Source organism: Salvelinus alpinus, chromosome 2 (assembly GCF_045679555.1).
Source record: "Salvelinus alpinus chromosome 2, SLU_Salpinus.1, whole genome shotgun sequence".
Taxonomy (NCBI): domain Eukaryota; kingdom Metazoa; phylum Chordata; class Actinopteri; order Salmoniformes; family Salmonidae; genus Salvelinus; species Salvelinus alpinus.
Window position 1 is genome coordinate 51306005 of NC_092087.1, and position 24390 is coordinate 51330394.

General features: G+C 44.5%; 1 protein-coding gene across 22 annotated transcripts in view; it reads left to right on the forward strand.

The window, feature by feature from the left end:
- The first annotated feature begins 460 nt into the window (after window positions 1-460).
- Window positions 461-24390, forward strand: part of LOC139543177 (calpastatin-like) — a 73644-nt gene continuing 49714 nt past the window's right edge. For 4 of the 22 annotated variants that reach the window (XM_071349441.1, XM_071349463.1, XM_071349466.1 and 1 more), the window contains exons 1-2: window positions 461-659; window positions 4176-4265. In XM_071349441.1, the coding sequence (XP_071205542.1) occupies window positions 606-659; window positions 4176-4265 (144 nt within the window). In that variant the 5' untranslated portion in view covers window positions 461-605. Of the gene's footprint in view, window positions 660-1058; window positions 1425-4175; window positions 4266-23660; window positions 23826-24390 lie in introns of those variants that run through there. The other 18 variants (XM_071349483.1, XM_071349511.1, XM_071349474.1 and 15 more) reach the window with 12 other exon arrangements.

Sequence of the window (24390 nt, forward strand, 5' to 3'; positions counted from 1 at the left end):
ATAAAGAGGGAAAATGTAGGCATATAACGTGCTGAAGTATTTTATGGCCAATCTGGAACAAGCCCTATCTATCGGTTGTGTTTGGTAGACCAGATGTGTCCATATACATGTAGATATGTTTGAGGATTTGCCTTTGATCCTTCCCTATATTTACTTATTTACTTCACTAAGTAAATCATTGGGATGTGATGTCATACGAAATACATTAAAATGAGATTAGCAGGAGATTTAATGGGTATGTTACCTCAGGTTCTTTATTCTTGGCTACTGTGTATGATTTTCGGGAGGTTGTTGGTCTATTAAAGTGACTGGGGAACTATAGGAAGGAAGTGTGCTACTGATACGATAAGAAACTAAAGACAAAAGCCCCCATTTCTTAAGTACTTCAACCTCCTGATTCACACGGTCACACACACACACACACACACACACGTCGATTTCATTTGAGCAAAAATATTTTGAGTTCATAGCGCGAGGGGCACACTTTCGCGCCAGAGGGGCCAATTTGATTCACTCGGTTCCCGAGCCAGCCAGCGGTTCCTAGAAGAATATCTGCTGAGCCACCGTTAAGTTTTGGAAATAAAAAAGGTATTTGCGTTGCAGCGATGCCACACAAAAAGAGAAGCCATGCCCATGGCCATCATAATAAGTCACCGGAGGTGAGTTTTCCTTCTAAATAGTTGTTGCGGGGTAGGCTGCTTTTTCATTAAAATGTTTAAATGAATTAACCTCGGTCAAGAGCGGGCCACAACTGTGCAATCGACCAAACAACGGTCCAACGTTTGGATGCAGGAATGTCCAATAAGTAGGCTACGCGCGAGTTTTGCCTCAATTGGCATCCTCTTATAGATCGTAGCCAGGTACATATCTCTAATAACTAACTTTGAGAAAGGATAAGCTGATATCCTTATGGAAAAGAGTATAGGCTACTATATTGCAACAGTAATCGTTTTATCTGAGGCATTTGCATTACGCACCAATTGCGCAATCACCCCCATCAACCCCAAACAGGAATTGTGGTTTTGGACGATAGACTATAAATGCAGTTCAGCCGTCGATTGTCAGTGGGTTATGCGGAAAAGATAGACTCGTCTGGCAAACTTAACTAAAAAGAGAATTAGCTATATGCCGTGAAATGCAAACCTAGCAGTCTCTTGACATCACCACAGCCGCGCTGTATAGACACTTCGTTTAGGGTACGATAATGTTCAGTCGGGTTTACTGTAACATTGTTTGAACACACAGGGAGTGGCCCTCTGGAATGCATGGGAAATAATTATGCTTTAAAGGTACACGGGAGACAGGCTAGACTAGAGGTGACACATATTTAGACAGAGGTATCCGTAGGCAATAGACGATTCTTCTCATCTTCACCGCTTCTCACAGTTTCCATCATGGCGTATGCTGCCTATTGGACCAGCCTTGTGAGTATATGGTTATAAGCCACCGATTTCTCCAACTTCTGTATTAACATAACATCCCTCTGGTAGCGATGTGTCTGAGTAAATCCATCTCCATTCTAGGAAGCATTATTGTAGTAGAGACTTCGCCTTAAATAGTTATACAAACAGCCATTCCAACTTTTGTCATGGTAAAGTTGATACACCCTGTGTTGTGTTGAGGTATTAGTTTACAATAAGTTATAGAATCAACAAGAAGCCTATTGATATGAAATGAATGACTTATGTTCTGGACCATAAAAAAAGGGTTGGGCCAGCATTTCTTGGCAGGTCAGAGCATTATTTTGTAGGGCGTGTGACTGTTTAAACATTAGACATGATAAAATACACATTCAGCTCCTGGCACAATTGTCTGTACTTTTACAGATGCAGATTTAGAGAGGCATTGGGGTTGGTCAGCCTATCACCTTTAACTCTTGTTTGAATACAACTGTTAGATATCCAAATATGGTCGTTATGTCCACTCTCTGAACGTCTCCTGAGTGTGCAAGTCCAAGTAGAGACTGAATCATTTGTTACCTCTTCACTTACATATCTCATAAAGTTGTTTTTAAAGTACCATGGCACATAAGGGATCATTTGTAAAACCAATATGGCAGTTCCATGCTGCCTGGATCTTTAATTTAAAGACCCTTGCTCCCTTCGGTCTCAACGTAGACTTTGATCTGAAGCCATTCTTGTGATTATTGTGACTTTGCCATTTGTAATTGTTTGTAAGCTTGTGTAGTCTAAAATGAATCTATGATCGTATGCTATCCATTTGTTTTTTGTATACTGCTCTTTGTATGCCATTTTAATATTTGAGAATTAACCAATGATCTTAGGCCACTCTTGGCCATGATTACAGACACCTTTGTGTCTTTTGACACTATATAAACGAGTCATCCCGCAGTGTTTGTGATTATACCCTGATGAAGACAGCTTGGCTGTCGAAACGTTGGTAATTACATTTTTGCATCTGAGCTCCTAGAGTGTGCGGCTCTCCTTTATTTTTAAGTTTTCTACTCCGCTAGCCAGCACCTCGCCTAAATAGGTGTTCGTTTCTTTTTCTACTAGATAGTTCCATGCTACCATCTGAATTTTGATGGAACTTTTTACAGTATCATAAGCTGGTTGTTATAACCCGCTATTACAGGTTAATGGCACTCTTCTAATATAATAAAATGGAGCATAACTTTATTGCCTTCAGAACATTATAGGCTTTACGGCAAGTTAGGGACTTTACTGTAACATCCAAACCAACATTAGTGACCTTTCAGACAATGGGTGCAGATGACCACTTCTTTACAAGACCCAGGTGGTTGTCTGTGGACCTATTTTTTATTTTTTTATTTAACCAGGTAGGCTAGTTGAGAACAAGTTCTCATTTACAACTGCGACCTGGCCAAGATAAAGCAAAGCAGTGTGACACAGACAACAACACAGAGTTACACATGGAATAAACAATAAACAAGCCAATAACACAATAAACAAGCTAATGACACAGTAGAAAAAAAGAAAAAGAAAGTCTATATGCAGTGTGTGCAAAAGGCATGAGGAGGTAGGCAATAAATAGGCCTTAGGAGCGAATAATTACAATTTATCAGATTAACACTGGAGTGATAAATGAGCAGATGATGATGTACAAGTAGAGATACTGGTGTACAAAAGAGCAGAAAAGTAAATAAAAACAATATGGGGATGAGGTAGGTAGATTGGGTAAGCTATTTACAGATGGACTATGTACAGCTGCAGTGATCGGTTAGCTGCTCAGATAGCTGATGTTTAAAGTTGGTGAGGGAAATAAAAGTCTCCAACTTCAGCGATTTTTGCAATTCGTTCAAGTCACTGGCAGCAGAGAACTGGAAGGAAAGGCAGCCAAATGAGGTGTTGGCTTTGGGGATGATCAGTGAGATATACCTGCTGGAACGTGTGCTACGGGTAGGTGTTGTTATCGTGACCAGTGAACTGAGATAAGGCGGAGCTTTACCTAGCATAGACTTATAGATGACCTGGAGCCAGTGGGTCTGGCGACGAATATGTAGCGAGGGCCAGCCGACTAGAGCAAACAGGTCGCAGTGGTGGGTGGTATAAGGTGATTTGGTAACAAAACGGATGGCACTGTGATAGACTTCATCCAGTTTGCTGAGTAGAGTATTGGAAGCTATTTTGTAGATGACATCGCCAAAGTCGAGGATCGGTAGGATAGTCAGTTTTACTAGGGTAAGTTTGGCGACGTGAGTGAAGGAGGCTTTGTTGCGAAATAGAAAGCCGATTTTAGATTTGATTTTGGATTGGAGATGTTTAATATGAGTCTGGAAGGAGAGTTTACAGTATAACCAGACACCTAGGTATTTATAGTTGTCCAAAAATTCTAGGCAGGAACCGTCCAGGGTGGTGATGATAGTCGGGCGAGCGGGTGCGGGCAGCGAACGGTTGAAAAGCATGCATTTGGTTTTACTAGCGTTTAAGAGCAGTTGGAGGCCAGGGAAGGAGTGTTGAATGGCATTGAAGCTCGTTTGGAGGTTCGTTAGCACAGTGTCCAAGGAAGGGCCATAAGTATACAGAATGGGCCTTCAAAGGGTGCAGTTAGGTATTGGAGCACACGCACACTCAATTGTCTTGACTACATGTGATTTGTTTAACATTAACATTGTATATTTGTGTGGGTGTGTGTGTATGCGTGTGCGTGCTTGTGATTCTGTGTGTGTGTGTGTGTGCGTGTGTCTTTTGCAGCAGAGAACAGGTCCTAGTACCACACTTGGAGAGAAGCAGGTGGATGGCCGGTCTTATAATACTCCAGCTGCTGCAGCCTCTAAGGCTCAGGTAAGACCCTTCTAAACAATGTTGACATCTTGGTGCGGATACACTTGACAGTTACCTCTGGTAGTGCAGAGGTGGTGCACTCAACTACACTAATGTGATGAATAACTGACTTAGAACTGAGGACCTGTGTTTGCTCCGAGTCAACAGCTAGACTTTTGTCTGTGCCACAGCTGACGTTCCCTTCTGGGGAAAAATAAAGTTATGCTATACTATTCTATCCTATTCTATTCTACTTTAACTCTGTAGACTTTGTTGCCCTCTGGTGGGGTAAAGAGGCATGTACTTAGTCACATGAATGAGTGGGATAACATGTGGGCATGCAGGCTGCTAATTTCACCACACACTTGACTGGATCCATTTCTTTATCCATATCAGTGATCTGGTTTCACAAGGCTCTCTGGGACTTTGTTTGTTTGGTTGCAACTTTTGTCAAAGTTAGAAGTTACTGACTTAATTTAAATGGAATGTTTATGTTACATGCACATCTTATCAAGCGATTCAAATCGATCCGGAGGTAGTTCACAACAAAAGTGTGTCTTAGTTCCAGTGTGTCTTCCCAAGATGCAACAGCTGGATTTACAGGCTTGGTGAGCTGACACAACACATCACTGAAGGTGTTTTTAGAAGCATGAGTGTGCTTGATGATGCGTGGACAAGACAAGTCTGGAATGTGTGATTGTATGCCTCAGTGCCTGTCTATACACAGAGTGTACAAAACATTGGGAGATGTTCTTTCCATGACATAGACTGACCAGGTTAATCTAGGTGAAAGCTATGATCCCATATTGATGTTACTTGTTAAATCCACTTCAAAGTGTAGATGAAGAGGAGGAGGCAAGTTAAATAATATTTTTTAAGCCTTGAGACATGGATTGTGAATGTGTGCCGTTCAGAGGGGGAATGTGCAAGACAAAATATTTAAGTGCCTTTGAACGGGGTATGGTAGTAGGTGCCAGGCGCCCCAGTTTTAGTCTCAAGAACTGCAACGTTTTTCAGGCTCAACAGTTTCCTGTGTGTATCAAGAATGGTCCACCATCCAAAGGACATCCAGCCAACTTGACACAAATGTGGGAACGATTGGAGTGAGCATGGGCCAGCATCCCTGTGGAAAGCGTTCGACACCTTGTAGAGACCATGCCCTGACGAATTTAGGCTGTTCTGATGGCAAAGGGAGGTGCAACTCAATATTAGGAAGGTGTTCCTAATATTTTGTACACTCAATGTATATATGTAGGCTATGTGTGTGTGTACACATGTGCTTTTTCAACTGTGAAAAAGTCAGCCAGGTCGAAGTTCGTCCAGGTCCCCAGGATGTTGGGAGATGCCTTCAAAACCCGGCACTAGGGGCAACGGTAAGCGCTATTACCATCAAGTATCCTTGTGGCTTGCTAGGATGTTGGGGATGGGGATGGCGGCTGGGTGTAAGCAGCAAGCTCTGACTTTGAGGTTTTCAATCCAAATATGTATATAAACCCTGGAATGCTGATGCTATCCATTGGCCAATGAGAGGCTTTAAAGCCACCGGACAGCCATATTGAAAGAGAAGTCCTACATAGGAATTAATGGAATTCTACAGTATTTAAATGAAATGTTGAAGTATATTTTAGTGTAGTGGGAACAGCGACATTAGAACTTTCAAAAAAAAAAAATCTTATGTTTAGCTCACATAATATAATTAAAAAAATATGAATGAAGGTGTCTGTAATAGAATAAAGGTGTCAAAAACGAATGTTGACATTAATAAATGCATTTCTATAGCTTCCAAAATATTTTTTTTTACAACGATGGGGGAGTGCCAAGATGGAGGCGTGGTGGTTTCAAAACAGCTCCCCCTGTCAGTCATCTAGTATATATAAATCATTGATTCAGTCCCAGTGCCAGGAACTTGTTTTAGTTATACTTTTTTAAAAGGTGAACTGCTCTCACCGATTCTGCATGTGTTTTTCCGGTGCTCGTTAAGAAATGCGGTGGCCATTACTGAAGCCCAAACAAGAGTTGTCTTAGGGGTGTGGTTTAATGTGGGTGTTTCTTGGGTGTGTCTTCGCCATTCAATCACAACAAACAAACAAGGGCAGTAGTGAGTAAATTAGTGACAGCGAGGTAAGCTAAGCTAGCTTTGCTATGGAGAGAAGTTTTGAAGTTGAGGACTTCTCTTGACTGACTCGCCATCTCAAGATGATCTGCTAATTCAGTTCTATGTGTAGGCTAAACCCCAGTAGTGGAAAAAGTATGCAATTGTCATATGCAAAATGACTCAAGTGAAAGTCTACTTTAGTAAAAGTCAAAAAGTATTTGGTTTTAATTATACTTAAGTATCAAAGGTAAGTGTAATTGCTAAAATATACTTAAGTATCAAAAGTAAAAGTACAAATCAATTCAAATTCCTGATATTAAGTTAACCAGAGGCATAATTTTCTTGTTTTTTAAATTTACTGATAGCCAGGGGCACACTCCAACACTCAGACATAATTTACAAACAAAGCATTTGTTTAGTGAGTCCACAAGATCAGAGGCAGTAGAGATGACCAAGGATGTTCTCTTGATAATTGTGTGAATTTGACCCTTTTCTTGTCCTGCTAAGCATTCAAAATGTAACGAGAACTTTTGGGTGTCAGGGAAAATGTATGGAGTAAAAGGTAAATGTTTATCTTTAGGAATGTAGTGAAGTAAAAGTAAATATTGCCAAAAATATAAATAGTAAAGTACAGATACCCCAAAAAACTACTTAAGTAGTACTTTTAGGTATTTTTACTTAAGTACTTTACACCACTGCTAAAGCCTGCGCTGACCTTATGTTTAGCCAACCTGACAGCAGCTAGCTAGTTAGCATAGCTTGGTGATAGCTAGCTACAGCAGGCTAGCCTATCTAGCTAGCTGATATTTCTCTGACGAATCACAGTTATGCCAAGATAGGAAAAAGTACCAGTATCTGGAATGTATTTCATGAAACACTCGTTCTACAACACCTTGCTACAAAAGTAGCTTGCGGCTTTAAGTTTTTATCAGGTCATGTAAATACACGTTACCGTGAAACCGATATCATCAACTGTGAGTTGAATGCCCAGTCTTCAGTGAGCTCAGCTGTCAACACAATATTCTATAACTGGCTAGTCTCGTCTCCTTATGTCCGCTGATAGATATTTCCCGCAGGAAATCAAAAACAATTCTACAGTAAATAGGCTATCATATTGATTTGCTTATTAAGACAGTATGCCTACTCTAGCAAATGAAAATAAGTTGTGTGTTGAGTACAACCACAGATAGAACAAAGAGCATACAAATATTTGGTACAACTTCCGCTGTCCCAGAACTAACATGGCATTCTATTCTATTCTAAGGATTTGGCTGTCTCACCACACACTAACATGCACAGCTCTCTGGGTGAGGTTCTGTATTCAAGTCTCCAGTGGGTGATGAAGTCCCTTCCATCTATGTAATGTATTACAGGTTGTGGACAGGTGCAGTCAGGTGGTGGCTGGAGGGTTGGAGGGCATGATACTCCATCCTGGATATGACAAAGTTTGCCTCAACCCATGGGTCCAGCAGGCAGAGTTCAATAGTTACAGGCAGATGTGAGTTGCAGGAAGATGTCACTTTTCTTATACCACTCTGTAGCTACTGAACAAGCTTCCTCCAGGAGGAAGCTTTGAATTTGTCAGTAGCCTACAGAGTAATATGAGAAGAGTGCAATTGCTGAACTTATATACAATGCCTTCAGTAAGTGTTCATACCCCTTTACGTATTCTACATTTTGTTGTGTTATAGCTTGAATTCAAAATAGATTAAATATAAAAAATTCTCACCCATTTACACACAATACCCCATAATGACAAAGTTTATGTTTTTTTGTTGTTGAAATACAGTAGTATCTTATGTACATAAGTATTCACACCCCTGAGTCAATTCATCTTAGAATCACCTTTAGCAGTGATTTGGGCATTATGATGCAATACTTTTCATTGTAAACATAAATAATGGGCGCAGGAAAGAACAGAGGATTCCCCTTTATTGCATTTCAACCACCAGCCAATGTGATCACAACACACCAGAGAAGCTCTCGCCATTCAAACTTCCCCACCAGTTCACTGTGTGAACGCTGTAGCTTATTTTATATGCAGCAAGCAAGGCGCTTCTTTCCTTGAATATATATATATATATATATATATATATATATATATATATATATTATTTATTATTTATTTTTGTAATTGCTCAAAATATGTGACCAGACTACAGTGCCTTCAGAAAGTATTCATACCCCTTGAGTTGTTCCACATTTTGTTGTTACAGCTACACACAATACCCCATAATGACAAAGTAATACTTTTTTGTGAATATATATTTATATTTTTTAAATACAGAAATATTTAATGCACATAAGTATTCACACACCTGAGTCAATACATGCTAGAATCACCATTGGCAGTGATTACAGCTGTGAGTCTTTCTGGATAAGTCTCTTAAGAGCTTTGCACACCTGGATTGTACAATATTTGCACATTATTCTTTAAAAAAATCTTCAACCTCTGCAAGTTGGTTGTTGGTCATCACTAGACAGCCATTTTCAAGTCTTGCCATAGATTTTCAAGCCGATTTCAGTCAAAGCTGTAACTAGGCTACTCAGGAACATTCAATGTTGTTTTTGGTAAGCAACTCCAGTGTATATTTGGCCTTGTGTTTTAGGTTAGTGTCCTGCTGAAAGGTGAATTTGTCTCCCAGTGTCTGTCCAGCAGACTGAACCAGGTGTTTGGCTGTGCTTAGCTCTAATTCCTTTTATTTTTACCCCAAAAAAAACTCCACAGTCCTTGTCAATGATAAACATACCCATAACATGCAGCGACCACCATGCTTGAAAACATGAAGAGTGGTACTCAGTAATGTGTTTGTTATGTTGGATTCGCCCCCAAAATAACGCTTTGTATTCAGGACATTAAGTAAAAAAAATTGCCACATTTGTTTTTGCAGTTTTACTTTAGTGCTTTATTGCAAACAGGATGCATGTTTTGGAATGTTTTTATTCTGTACAGGCTTCCTTATTTTCACGCTGTCATTTAGGTTAGTACTGTGGATTAACACCAATGTTGTTGATCCATCCTCAGTTTTCTCCTATCACAGCCATTAAACTCTGTAACTATTTTAAAGTCACCATTGGCCTCATGGTGAAATCCCTGAGCAATTTCCTTCCTCTCCATGTACTGAGTTAGGAAGGATGCCTGTATCTTTGTAGTGACTGGGTGTATTGATACACTATCCAAAGTCTAATTAGTAACTTCACCATTCTCAAATGTACTTTTTCTACCAATAGGTGCCCTTCTTCACAAGGCATTGGAAAACCTCCCTGGTCTTTGTGGTTGATTCTGTCTTTGAAATTCACTGTTCGACTGAGGGACCTTACTGATAATTGTACGTGTGTGGTACAGAGATGAGGTAGTCATTAAAAAATCCCTCCATACCCAAAATCCCTCAACCATTCAATTCAACAATAACAAAAGACAGTGAAAAGTAACAGATGTGTGTTCTATAATTTTTATGCTGAGTGCAAGATCTCTGCCAGTTCATACATCTGTATCAACCTGTCTTTTAGTCAGGGGACTCCATGACAAACCATCTCTCTTGTCCTCCATCTGTAGAAAAACAAGGTAGAGTTGATACACACGGCACTGATTACATCAATGGTTGTTAGGTGAATTCCAGGACAGACAAGTGATAGTATTTTGACCTATGACCAGATCAAATGTGACCAACCTGAAGTAGGACTGGTGCCTGGTCACATAATGCCTCAGCCTTCTGCTCCTGACAGAAACAAGCATCTCTCTGGTAAGAAGAAGGGCGGGGGTGTATGATTTATGATTAACGAGACGTGGTGTGATCATAACAACATAAAGGAACTCAAGTCCTTTTGTTCACCTGACTTAGAATTCCTCACAATCAAATGCCGACCGCATTATCTACCAAGAGAATTCTCTTCGATCATAATCACAGTCGTGTATATTCCCCCCCAAGCAGACACATTGACGGCCCTGAAAGAACTTCATTCAACTCTATGTAAACTGGAAACCACATATCCTGAGGCTGCATTTATTGTAGCTGGGGATTTTAACAAGGCTAATCTGAAAACAAGGCTCCCTAAATTCTATTAGCATATCGATTGCGCAATCCGGGCTGGCAAAACCCTGGATCATTGTTATTCTAACTTCCGTGACGCATATAAGGCCCTCCCCTGCCCTCCTTTTGGAAAAGCTGACCACTACTCCATTTTGTTGCTCCCAGCCTATAGACAGAAACTAAAACTGGAAGCACCCGCGCTCATGTCTGTTCAACGCTGGTCCGACCAATCGGATTCCACGCTTCAAGATTGCTTCGATCACGTGGACTGGAATATGTTCCGCATAACGTCAAACAACAACATTGATGAATACGCTGATTCGGTGAGCCAGTTATTTGGCAAGTGCATCGGTGATGTTGTACCCACAGCGTCTATTAAAACATTCCCCAACCAGAAACCATGGATTGATGGCAGCATTCACGCAAAACTGAAAGCGCGAACCACTGCTTTTAATCAGGGCAAGGTGACCGGAAACATGACCGAATACAAACAGTGTAGCTATTCCCTCCGCAAGGCAATCAAACAAGCTAAGCGTCAGTATAGAGACAAAGTGGAATCGCAATTAAACGGCTCAGACTCGAGAGGTATGTGGCAGGGTCTACAGTCAATCACGGACTACAAAAGAAAAACCAGTCCCGTCGCGGACCAGGATGTCTTGCTCCCAGACAGACTAAACAACTTCTTTGCTCGCTTTGAGGACAATACAGTGCCACTGACACGGCCCGCTACCAAAACCTGCGGGCTCTCCTTCACTGCAGCCAACATGAGTAAAACATTTAAACGTGTTAACCCTCGCAAGGCTGCAGGCCCAGACGGCATCCCCGGCCGCGTCCTCAGAGCATGCGCAGACCAGCTGGCTGGTGTGTTTATGGACATATTCAATCAATACTTATCCCAGTCTGCTGTTCCCACATGCTTCAAGAGGGCCACCATTGTTCCTGTTCCCAAGAAAGCTAAGGTAACTGAGCTAAATGACTACCGCCCCGTAGCACTCACTTCCGTCATCATGAAGTGCTTTGAGAGACTAGTCAAGGACCATATCACCTCCACCCTACCTGACACCCTAGACACACTCCAATTTGCTTACTGCCCCAATAGGTCCACAGACGACACAATCGCAATCACACTGCACACTGCCCTAACCCATCTGGACAAGAGGAATACCTATGTAAGAATCAGCATTTAACACCATAGTACCCTCCAAACTCGTCATTAAGCTCGAGACCCTGGGTCTTGACCCCGCCCTGTGCAACTGGGTCCTGGACTTCCTGACAGGCCGCCCCCAGTTGGTGAGGGTAGGTAACAACATCACCACCCCGCTGATCCCCAACACTGGGGCCCCGCAGGGTTGCGTTCTCAGCCCTCTCCTGTACTCCCTGTTCACCCACGACTGCGTGGCCATGCACGCCTCCAACTCAATCATCAAGTTTGCAGACGACACTACAGTGGTAGGCTTGATTACCAACAACGACGAGACGGCCTACAGGGAGGAGGTGAGGGCCCCCGGAGTGTGGTGTCAGGAAAATAACCTCACACTCAATGTCAACAAAACAAAGGAGATGATCGTGGACTTCAGGAAACAGCAGAGGGAGCACCCCCTTATCTACATTGACGGGACAGTAGTGGAGAGGGTGGAAAGTTTTAAGTTTCTCGGCGTACACATCACGGACAAACTGAATTGGTCCACCCACACAGACAGTGTGGTGAAGAAGGCGCAGCAGCGCCTCTTCAACCTCAGGAGGCTGAAGAAATTTGGCTTGTCGCCAAAAACACTCACAAACTTTTACAGATGCACAATCGAGAGCATCCTGTCGGGCTGTATCACCGCTTGGTACGGCAACTGCTCCGCCCATAACCGTAAGGCTCCCCAGAGGGTAGTGAGGTCTGCACAACGCATCACCGGGTGCAAACTACCTGCACTCCAGGACACCTACACCACCCGATGTCACAGGAAGGCCAAAAAGATAATCAAGGACAACAACCAGCCAGAGCCACTGCCTGTTCACCCCGCTATCATCCTGAAGGCGAGGTCAGTACAGGTGCATCAAAGCGGGGACCGAGAGAAGCTGTTTTTCAGTCTATCTCAAGGCCATCAGACTGTTAAACAGCCATCACTAACATTGAGTGGCTGCTGCCAACATACTGACTCAACTCTAGCCACTTTAATAATGGAAAAATTGATGTAATAAATGTATCACTAGCCACTTTAAACAATGCCACTTTATATAATGTTTATATACCCTACATTACTCATCTCATATGTATATACTGTACTCTATACCATCTACTGCATCTTGCCTATGCCATTCGGCCATCACTCATTAATATATTGTTATGTACATATTATTATTAATTCCTTTACACTTGTGTGTATAAGGTAATGGTTGTGAAATTGTTAGGTTAGATTACTTGTTGGATATTACTGCATGGTTGGAACTAGAAGCACAAGCATTTCGCTACACTCGCATTAACATCTGCTAACCATGTGTATGTGACAAATAACATTTGATTTGATATGGTAGGGGGGTTCCCACAACACTGCTCAACAACAAATCCACCAGGTTTGTAAGTAGCCTGTGAATGAAATAAAATAAACATACAGTATAGCGAGGAAAATACATTTTCTCTAGTGTGGAAGTAATCATACTGTAACGACCCTGGGTTTATAAGCGCGGATATTGACTCTGCCGCTCGAGCATGCTTTTGGGGCACAGTCGATAGCGTGCTGGACTTCGGGCAAGAAGGTCGAGGGTTCGAGGCCTGCTCCCTGCCTGTTTCATTACAATGGTGTCAGAAGTGATCAGACCTTGCATCCACGACAGTGCGTGTGCTTGGCCAGTGAGCTCGTTCCTGTAAGACGTAGAGTCGCAAGCTAGCGCGAGGACGCGCTCTTTGAAAGGAGGGAGTAGTGTAACGACCCTGGGTTTATAAGCGCGGATATCGACTCTGCCGCTTGAGCATGCTTTTGCGGCACAGTCGATAGCGCGCTGGACTTCGGGCTAGAAGGTCGAGGGGTCGAGACCTACTCCCTGCCTGTTTCATTACAATACTAATAGAGTGACTGTATGTACAGAATAGATTCAGGCCAGTGACGCTGACGTTCAAAACAACTGGGAACTTGGAAAAAACTAGCTCCGAATGGAAAAAATCTTTTGAACAGTCATCCAACTCGGAAATCCAAGTTGGAAACTCGGCATCTTTCTAGAGCTCCGACTTTCCGACCTGAAGATCACTGATATCATGATTCCAGTGTTTAATTGCTATATTGTAATTACTTTGCCACAATGGCCTATTTATTGCCTTACCTCTCTTATCCTACCTCATTTGCACATGCTGTATATAGATTTTTCTACTGTATTATTGATTGTATGTTTGTTTATTCCATGTGTAACTCTGTGTTGTTGTATGTGTCGAACTGCTTTGCTTTATCTTGGCCAGGTCGCAGTTCTCAACTAGTCTACCTGGTTAAATAAAGGTGAAATAAAAAATAAGGCAGCTGGGGGCGCGGACCACACCTTGTTGTCTCTGGGCAATAATTGGCATCATTGGCAAAAGTGGGCATGTAAGTAATTCATACCCGACTCATCCATACCCGTAGACACACTTACTTCCAAATCTCATTTTGGACGAGACTTTATGACAAAACTTATCCTATTTGCACTTTGTAGTCAATTTTGACTCTAGAATGAATGTTTCTGAATCATATCAATGCTACATAGGCCGTTTATAACCAGAGAAGTTGGTTCTAGGAGGCAGTTTCCCTTTAACCCTATCCCAAACCTTAACCCTTACCTTAACCATTCAGAATGAACACCTAAACTTAACCGTTGAGTTGTTTCTGTTTTAACCCTAACCCAAACCTTAACCCTAACCTGAACCATTCGGAATTAATCAAAATGTAATTTTACATTTATCCTCCTGGCCAATGTCGAATACTGAAGTCAAACCGTGAGATCTTGTTGGGAAAAGTACAGTAAGCACTGAGTAGTGAGGCCACATTTCAATGCAACTGGTGGCAGAAGTGGGATCTGCCATAGCAACAGATGCCTCAAGGTTCCCACCTACTGGTAGGGAGGAACATCTTCACAACACAGAAGTTACATTATTGACCAACCACTAAGTTCTAAAATGGTCACTGGGATTTACATGTCTGAAATTGACTTTAAGATGGTCTAACCCATTTTTCCTATGTAGTTATATGATTATGTCTGATCAGTGTTTGATACAACACTGACATATATTGCATTTTTTTATCCATCTGTCTTTCTCATCTAAGGTGTCCTGGCCTACCTCTATGTGTTTACATTTCTATTGCTTGAGCTATGCACTGAAGCTATGTGTCACTGCTTGGTTGGTTCAATATCATATTGCAAGTACCAATAAAGTTTTCACAATCTCAGTCATGTGGTCATACCCTTTTTCTTACTCAGTGTCGTAAGGTATATGGTGCAATGGGAGTGGTGTGAGGGTGCCTGTAGGCCATGGTCTCACATGGTCAGTATTAGAACTACTAGGGGTAGGGACTACCCCTAGTAGTTCTAATACTGGGACTACCCCTAGTAGTTCTAATACTGGGACCACCCCTAGTAGTCTAATACTGGGACCACCCCTAGTAGTTCTAATACTGAGACTACCCCTAGTAGTTCTAATACTGGGACTACCCCTAGTAGTCTAATACTGGGACCACCCCTAGTAGTCTAATACTGGGACCACCCCTAGTAGTTCTAATACTGGGACCACCCCTAGTAGTCTAATACTGGGACTACCCCTAGTAGTTCTAATACTGAGACTACCCCTAGTAGTTCTAATACTGGGACTACCCCTAGTAGTCTAATACTGGGACCACCCCTAGTAGTCTAATACTGCTACCACCCCTAGTAGTTCTAATACTGGGACTACCCCTAGTAGTTCTAATACTGGGACTACCCTTAGTAGTCTAATACTGGGACCACCCCTAGTAGTCTAATACTGGGACCACCCCTAGTAGTTCTAATACTGGGACTACCCCTAGTAGTTATAATACTGGGACTACCCCTCATAGTTCTAATACTGGGACTACCCCTAGTAGTTATAATACTGGGACTACCCCTAGTAGTTATAATACTGGGACTACCCCTAGTAGTTCTAATACTGGTACTACCCCTAGTAGTTCTAATACTGGGACCACCCCTAGTAGTTCTAATACTGGGACTACCCCTAGTAGTTCTAATACTGGGACTACCCCTAGTAGTTCTAATACTGGGACCACCCCTAGTAGTTCTAATACTGGGGGGACCAAGGACACAGCTCAACCCTTTGGCCATAGACTGATTTGTCACAATGACTCACTCAAGACTGCATTGTCATCCCACCCCGCCCAAGGATTACCTCAAGGGACACAGAGAGGTCATGGATTAGGTATATTTCTGTGCAATACAACAGAGTCAGGGTATTGTTCTTTGACTTATACTCTAAAGTTTTTAGCGTGAGGGAAAGATACTGATGCCTGCACATGCAACACCTGCATGCAAGGAAGGAGAACATTTACATGTGTTACTAACTTGTTTGCATTCCCTTTATCTACAGTCCACTCAAAAGCACATGTTAGATTTGTAAGGTCCAAAAGTTAGCTATCTTAACCAATGCTAATCATTGCTGGACCATGGACCAACATCATGTTGCTGACCTACAAACTATTGGAGTTTTGTGAGTAGGTGTCACATCGACAACTCACATCAGAGTAAAGTTGTTTGTTCAAGACAAATGAGTCAATTTTTTAATTTGTTAATTTAACCTTTTATTTAACTAGACAAGTCGGTTAAGCACAAATTGTTATTTACAATGACGGCCTACACCGGACACATCTGGACGACGCTGGGCCAATTGTGTGCCGCCCTGTGGGACTCCCAATCACGGCCGGTTGTGATACAGCCTGGATGTATCACAAGGCATGCCTCCAGTCCTCACAAAGCAATTTGCCACAGATCTTTGCACACCTAAGAACTAGTAATAGCTTATATTGCAATTTCTCACTGGCTAAGTGCATTATTCCTTTTGATTCTCCCCATGATTTCATTGCTAGTCTTCCAACAGTGGAATGCTAGCCTCTTCCAGTAGCCGATAACAACTGGTGGTTACGGTAACACAGTCAAGAAAGGTTGAGGTTGAACTTGGCCACACTTGGCAGTGAAAATTGATAGAAACAGAACTCCTGCCCCTCCCTCCTCCTCCACATAAGGAGCTTGTCATGTTGTTTGCACAACTTATCTCTTATTGCTCAGTGATTGTGTGAGTTGTACTCCATGTGGAAGAGGGTGTGTGCTTTTCCTCTGTGGTTAAGAGTGTGCGCTGTATATTGTAGATTTATACACTGAGTACACCAAACATTAGGAACACCTTCCTAATATTGAGTTGAACCCCCGCTTTTGCCCTCAGAACAGACTCAATTCATCGGAGCATGGACTCTTCAAGGTGTTGAAAGCGTTCCACAGGGATGCTGGCCTATGTTGACTCCAATGCTTCCCACAGTTGTGTTGGCTGGATGTCCTTTGGGTGGTGAACCATTCTTGATACACACAGGAAACTGTTGAGCGTGACAGACCCAGCAGCGTTGCAGTTCTTCACACAAATCAGTGCGCCTGGCACCTACTACCTTACCCCGTTCAAAGGCACTTACATCTTTTGTCTTGCCAATTCACTCTCTGATTAGCATACATACACAATCCATGTCTCAATTGTCCATGTCTATCCATGTCTAACTAGTATCGTCCCCTTCATCTACACAGATTGAAGTGGATTTAACAAGTTCCTTTTCTGTCAGTGCATTTTAACACTGTGTGTGCGTGCATTATGCACATTTGTGTGTTGGGATGTGTTCATGTATGTATATTTGTGTCTGATTTATTGGTGTGTGTGTGTGTGTGTGTGTGTGTGTGTGTGTGTGTGTGTGTGTGTGTGTGTGTGTGTGTGTGTGTGTGTGTGTGTGTGTGTGTGTGTGTGTGTGTGTGTGTGTGTGTGGTCATAATTGTGTGGGTCCGTGTCCACTTCCCTGAGAAGCGACTCAGATGTGGCCTCTTGTCAGGTGGTGTTACTCCACTATCAATGTCTTTCCCTTTATAGCCCAGGGCGCTAGGCTGTACCTACTGCAGACCTGGGTTCAAATACTATTTGCCATCTTTCAAATACTCAGAGCATTTTCTTAAGGTTACGGGTCGAGAGCCAGACCCGGTCCCCCGGTGCGAACACCGGGGCCTCACTGCGGTGGCGGTCTGCGTTCTCTTTTTGGCACAGCACGGCCCGTTGAAGGTGAACACGGACAGCTTCCCATGTCTCCTCAGCGCGCCTGAACCAGTCGTCCATCGCAGGAGCCTCGGTCTGACTCTGATGCCAAGGTGCCAGAACCAGCTGGTACCCCAGTACGCACTGGAAGGGAGAGAGGTTAGTGGAGGAGTGGCAAAGCGAGTTCCCCCGGCCGGTCCTGGCAATAGGACCGCAGAAACCTGCCCACATCCTGGTTTACTCTCTCCACCTGCCCATTACTCTCGGGGTGAAAGCCTGAAGTAAGGCGGATCGAGACCCCCAGATGTTCTATGAACGCCTTCCAGACCCTAGATGTGAATTGGGGACCTCGATCAAATACTATATCCTCAGGCAACCCTTAGTGCCCGGAAGACGTGCGTAAACAAGGCCTCCACAGTCTGTAGGGCCGTAGGGAGACCAGGCAGATGAAGGAGACGACAGCACTTTGAGAACCGATCCACAACGACCAGGATCGCGGTTTTACCCTGTGAAGGGGGAGATCGGTTAGAAAATCCACCGACAGGTGCGACCAAGGCCGTTGTGGAACGGGTAAGGGGTGTAGCTTCCCTCTGGGCAGGTGCCTAGGAGCCTTACACTGGGCGCACACCGAGCAGGAGGAAACATAAACCCTCACGTCTTTAGCCAAGGAAGGCCACCAGTACCTCCCGCTCAAACAGCGCACTGTCCGACCAATCCCAGGATGACCAGAGGAGGGTGACGTGTGGGCCCAATAGATCAACCGGTCACGAACAGCAGACGGGACGTACAGACGCCCAGCGGGACACTGGACGGGAGCGGGCTATGCATGTAACGCCTGCTCAATGTCCGCGACCAGCTACCGGCGCCACCAGGCAGGAGGCGGGGAGTATGGGAGTGGGATCCATGTCATACAGCCTGGACAATGCGTCTGCTTTCACGTTCTGGGAGCCTGGTCTGTAGGAAAGGGTAAACACAAAACGGGTGAAAAACATGGCCCATCTTACCTGGCGAGAGTTCAATCTCCTCGCTGCCCGGATGTACTCCAGATTACGGTGGTCAGCCCAGATGAGGAAAGGGTGTTTAGCCCCCTCAAGCCAATGTCTCCATGCCTTCAAAGCCTTGATGACAGCCAACAGCTCCCGGTCCCCCACATCATAGTTTCGCTCCGCCGGGCTGAGCTTCTTTGAGAAGAAGGCACAGGGGCGGAGCTTCGGTGGCGTACCCGAGCACTGAGAGAGCACAGCTCCTATCCCAGCCTCGGAAGCGTCCACCTCCACTATGAACGCCAAAGAGGGATCCGGATGGGCCAGCACGGGAGCCGAGGTAAACAGAGCCCTCAGGTGACCAAAAGCCCTGTCCGCCTCAGCCGACCACTGCAAACGCACCGGGCCCCCCTTCAGCAGTGAGGTAATGGGAGCCGCTACCTGACCAAAACCCCGGATAAACCTCTGGTAGTAGTTGGCAAACCCTAAGACCCGCTGCACCTCCTTTACCGTGGTGGGAGTCGGCCAATTACGTACGGCTGAAATGCGGTCACTCTCCATCTCCACCCCTGAGGTGGAAATACGGTACCCTAGGAAGGAGACGGACTGCTGGAAGAACAGGCAATTCTCAGCCTTGACGTACAGGTCATGCTCCAACAGGCGACCAAGCACCCTGCGCACCAGGGACACATGCTCGGCGCATGTAGCGGAGTATATCAGAATGTCATCAATATACACCACTACACCCTGCCCGTGCAGGTCCCTGAAAATCTCGTCTACAAAGGCCTGGAAGACTGATGGCGCATTCATCAACCCATACAGCATGACGAGGTACTCATAGTGCCCTGAGGTGGTACTGAAAGCCGCCTTCCACTCGTCTCCCTCCCGGATACGCACCAGGTTGTAAGCGCTCCTGAGATCTAGTTTGGTGAAGAAGCGCGCCCCATGCATTGACTCAATCGCTGTGGCTATGAGCGGTAGCGGGTAACTATACCTCACAGTGATCTGGTTCAGACCCCGATAGTCAATACACGGGCGCAGACCTCCCTGCTTCTTCTTCACAAAAAATAAACTCGGAGGCGGGTGAAGTGGATGACCGAATGTACCCCTGACGCAGGAATTCGGAGGCATATGTTTCCATAGCCTCTGTCTCCGCCTGTGAGAGGGGATACACGTGACTCCTGGGAAGTGCAGCGTCTACCAGAAGATTTATCGCACAATCGCCCCGTCGATGGGGTGGTAATTGAGTCACCTTCTTTTTGGAGAAGGCGAGAGGTAAATCGGCATATTCAGGGGAAATGCGCACGCTGGAGACCTGGTCTGGACTCTCCACCGTAGTAGCACCAACGGAAATCCCTAAACACCTCCCCGAGCACTCTCGTGACGACCCTGTGAGAGCCCCCTGTGGCCAAGAAACTAACCAGGGTAGGCCTAGCACCACGAGAAATGCAGGAGAGTCAATAAGGAAGAGACTAATTCTCTCCTTGTGACCCCCCCTGCATCACCATGCCCAGAGGAGCGGTGGCCTCCCTGATCAACCCTGACCCTAATGGTTGACTATCTGAGGCGTGAACGGGGAAAGGCACAGCCACGGGAACAATGGGGATCCCTAAACTATGGGCGAACGCCTGAATCGACGAGCGCCTAATGCTGGGAATGCGGGGAAAACTCAGAAAAAGTGACATACACGAACATATGTGCGACAGAAGGCTCTGGGTGAGAATGGTGCCGGCTCACCTGGGGTGACGCCAGAGCACCCTGCCTGCTGCCTCGATACCCAGAGGAGCCAACCCGGCACCGACCAGCAGTGTGACCTCTGCGGCCATAGATGGTGCACAAGCTGGAACCCCTTCCGGTCTCCCTGCGCACCGCCCCTCCCAGCTCCATGGGTATCAGAGAGGGGGTGTGGGGGGATGGAACCAACAGACCCCGATCTGAACGTCCGCGGGCAGCCAGCAGGTTATCCAGCCGGATGGACAGGTCCACCAGCTGGTCGAACGTGAGGGTGGTGTCTCTGCAGGCCAACTCCCGACGGACGTCCTCGTGCAGACTGCAGCGATAATGGTCGATCAGGGCCCTGTCGTTCCATCTTGCGCCAACAGCCAGGGTCCGAAACTCCAGGGTGAACTCCTGGGCGCTCCTCGTCCCCTGCCTCAGATGGAATAGGCGTTCAACTCCTCAAACTGGTCCAATGCCGCATCTCCCTCTCTCCACACGGTGTTGGCCCACTCCAGGGCTTTCCCGGTGAGGCACGAGACGAGGGCGGACACTCTCTCACGGCCTGAAGGAGCCGGGTGGATGGTTGCTAGGTATAAGTCCAGCTGCAAGAGGAACCCCTGGCAGTTCGCAGCCTTCCCATTCTATTCCTGGGGAAGGGAGAGACAAATCCCACTGGGACCAGGAGAAGGAGGGGCGCGTATTGGAGAACCTGGTGGTGCTGGTGGAGACGCTGGGAGAACTTCCTGTCTCTCCCAGCGGTACATTGTCTGGACAACGTGGTCCATGGTGGTGCCAAGATGGTGGAGCATTGCTGCGTGCTCCCGGACGCGCTCCTCCACCCCTATACCCGGGGTACCTGCTCCTGCTGACTCCATATGTTTGGTCCGGTATTCTGTAAGGGGTGCGTACTGTGAAACTGTGTTTCCAACGGCGCAGTTTAATAATAAAAACCCACCGGAAACCAGAACAATCAATTAAAGTGTACAAAACCCGACGCACACCTGTAACGATTGTCGTCAGGAGAAGGAGAGGAGGACCAAAGTGCAGCGTGGTACGTATCCATAATACTTTTAATCAAAAATGAATACACGAACAAAAACAACAAAACGACCAACGAACAGTTCTGACAGGTGCAACAAACACTAACCAGAAAATAACCACCCACAAACAAAAGTGGGAAAACAGGCTACCTAAGTATGGCTCTCAATCAGAGACAACGATAGACAGCTGCCTCTGATTGAGAACCATACCAGGCCAAACACATAGAAATAGAAAACCTAGACCTACAACATAGAATACCCACCCACATCAAACCCTGACCAAACTAAAAATAGAAACATACAAAGCAATATACGGTCAGGGCGTGACAACACCAGACATAACGTGCACAAGCACTTACAATAAACAATACCGGACAAGGACATGGGGGGAACAGAGGGTTAAATACACAACATGTAATTGATGGAATTGAAACCAGGTGTGTGGGAAGACAAGACAAAACAAATGGAAAATGAAAGGTGGATCGGCAATGGCTAGAAGACCGGTGACGTCGACCGCCGAACGTCGCCCGAACAAGGAGAGGGACCGACTTCGGAGGAAGTCGTGACAGAGACAAATAATCATGTTCATTTGTGGCAAAACGTCCTATATCCACCCCAAACAGAACCCCAGTAGAAAACGTCTCCCAATTGGGTTTTTAAACAGTTACATGTAATAAAGTATCGATATTAAAATAATCAATTTGTTAGCCTATCACAAAGCCGATTTATTGTATCCTGAGGGCTACAGTGTAGCCTATACAATGCGTGTTTTCTTTTTGGACATGTAAGAAACTTTTGGGAAAATGTTATAGGGGTTTTACAGTTTTTTTCGTTAGTATAAATAAGGGAAGCTTTTTTTTTATTAAGGAATAATAAGGACATTGGAAGTCTGTCGCAATTAATTTGCCAGTCAAGGATGGATTGATTCTTATTATCGGAGTGATACAGCTCGCTGTTTGCAGCCTCCGTATGTTTGCAGGGTTTCCCATCGCTGGATCTTGGCTCTCTCCTTTTCATGAGCTTTAGAAAGTTTCCTCTTTCAGCCAACAGGAACAGATATCACAGGCTCCAAACTGTCGAAGGAATCCATAATAATCAAAAGGTCCACGACACTCTAGAGCTCAAAGCTAGCATAATGCTAGGTGGCCAGCGTGACAGCTGTCTATCACCGCATCTGGCTGACTAAGCCAAAGGTTAACCTAAATTAATAGTTCCTATGTCTGGAAAAAATATTTAGACAAACCTAACTTAAAAGTGAACAGACAAATATAATGGAAATTATTCGCTAAATGACTTTTTTTTGGCGGCAGAGGCAAAAACCATATGTAACTTTCCATGCATCTGGACAGTGGATATAGCAAGAGCCATATATTTAGAGAGTTGGGCCAACTTCTATATTTTTTTATGTTGTTCTAATTCTACACATTCAGTTAAATAACTTTTTTTTTTTTTTAATATTCTCAGATGTTGAATATGACCTCTGTCAGTAAACGTCGGCAAGAAAACGTCATTCAATTGTTGCCAGCAGCACAGTTACAGTCACCAACGCTCTAGATAACATGAAAACAGTCTATCCATCTTTGCTGGGGCGAGGAAAAAGTGCTTGACTGCCGTTGTGAGGTCAGAACGCTCGGATCACCCATACTCGTTGGCGGGAGTGTCCAGTGAACGCTCCGAGAACGAAACGCTTTGAATTTATGAACGGACTATCTGATCACACTCTGAATTTACTAACACCCAGAGTGCACTCTGAGCGCACTCTGGCACTACGGAGTGAATTTGCGAACACACCCTGTGTTACTGGGAGCTAACATGGCTGTCATAGGATGTTTTAGTGTCATGTAAATGCATCATAATGCAGAAACCTCAATGTCCCAACTTTCTCAACATATGGCTCTGAAAATAGCATATTGTGGTATGAAACACATTCTAAAGTACATATAAAGTAAATGTTTTAAAAGTTTAAGAAAAGCCATAATACATACAAACACATAGAAAGGGACCCATGACCATTAATTTCAGATGAATTCATACAAATGTGAAAAATGTAAGTTTATTGCGTTTTGGAATCAAACCTTTCAATTATTTCAAATCGTATTGGCCTTATATAGTTTTTCCTTTCGGCCTGCCCTTTCCCTCAAACCCTGTTCCTTGCCCTTCCCTTTAACCCTGCCCCTGCTGTGCTCCCTTCCCTCCTCCCCCTTTCTCCCTGTTCCTTCCCCTTCCCCTTAACCCTGCCCCTGCTGTGCTCCCTTCACTCCCCCTTTCTTCCTGTTCCCGCCCCTTCCCTGTGTGCAACTGGGGAACATGCTGCAGTTCACAGAATAGGAACAGAGTCAAACACATACACTCACACACACATTCACAACAGATTGAGGTGAAAATGGGTCAGTTACTAAGCTGGATCCGAGCTCCTCGGGACAATCAGGCCTTACAGGATGTGGCCGTGGAACAGGTGAGCTTTTATAATGTAACTCTGCTCACAGGTTAGAGAGAAGTGTGTGTGTCTGTTTGAGTCTTAGAGTTGTGTGTTGTCCACATGAAGGAAAGTTTGTGTCAGTGAGAAAGTGTGCGGCTGTGTGTCTGTATTTGTGAATCAGAGCTCTTTAATGTGTGTGTGTATTGTTTTGTATGTTTAGTGTAGGGCTTATAAGGGAATGCAAGTCAGGAGGAAAAGTTTTGCTGGCATTAATCCAAGTCAGACGTTGTTCTCTGGTCGAGGAGGGAGGAGGAGTGGTGGAATGTGAGAGTTGCTCGGTCAACGTCTGGGAACAGAAATACAGCACATTCTGTATTATATTGAACCAAGACCTGTACAATAAATATATATATATATTTTAAAAGACCCCCCCCAGCAATCTTATAGAATGTAAAATAGATCATGAGATTAAAAACAAATACATTAATATTACATAGTAAATCTACTGAACAATACATCATATAGCCTCATAAATAGTGAAAAAGTATTGATACACATTCATGGACGTAAAGACCCGTTGGTTAGGAGTTCAGAAATAAAT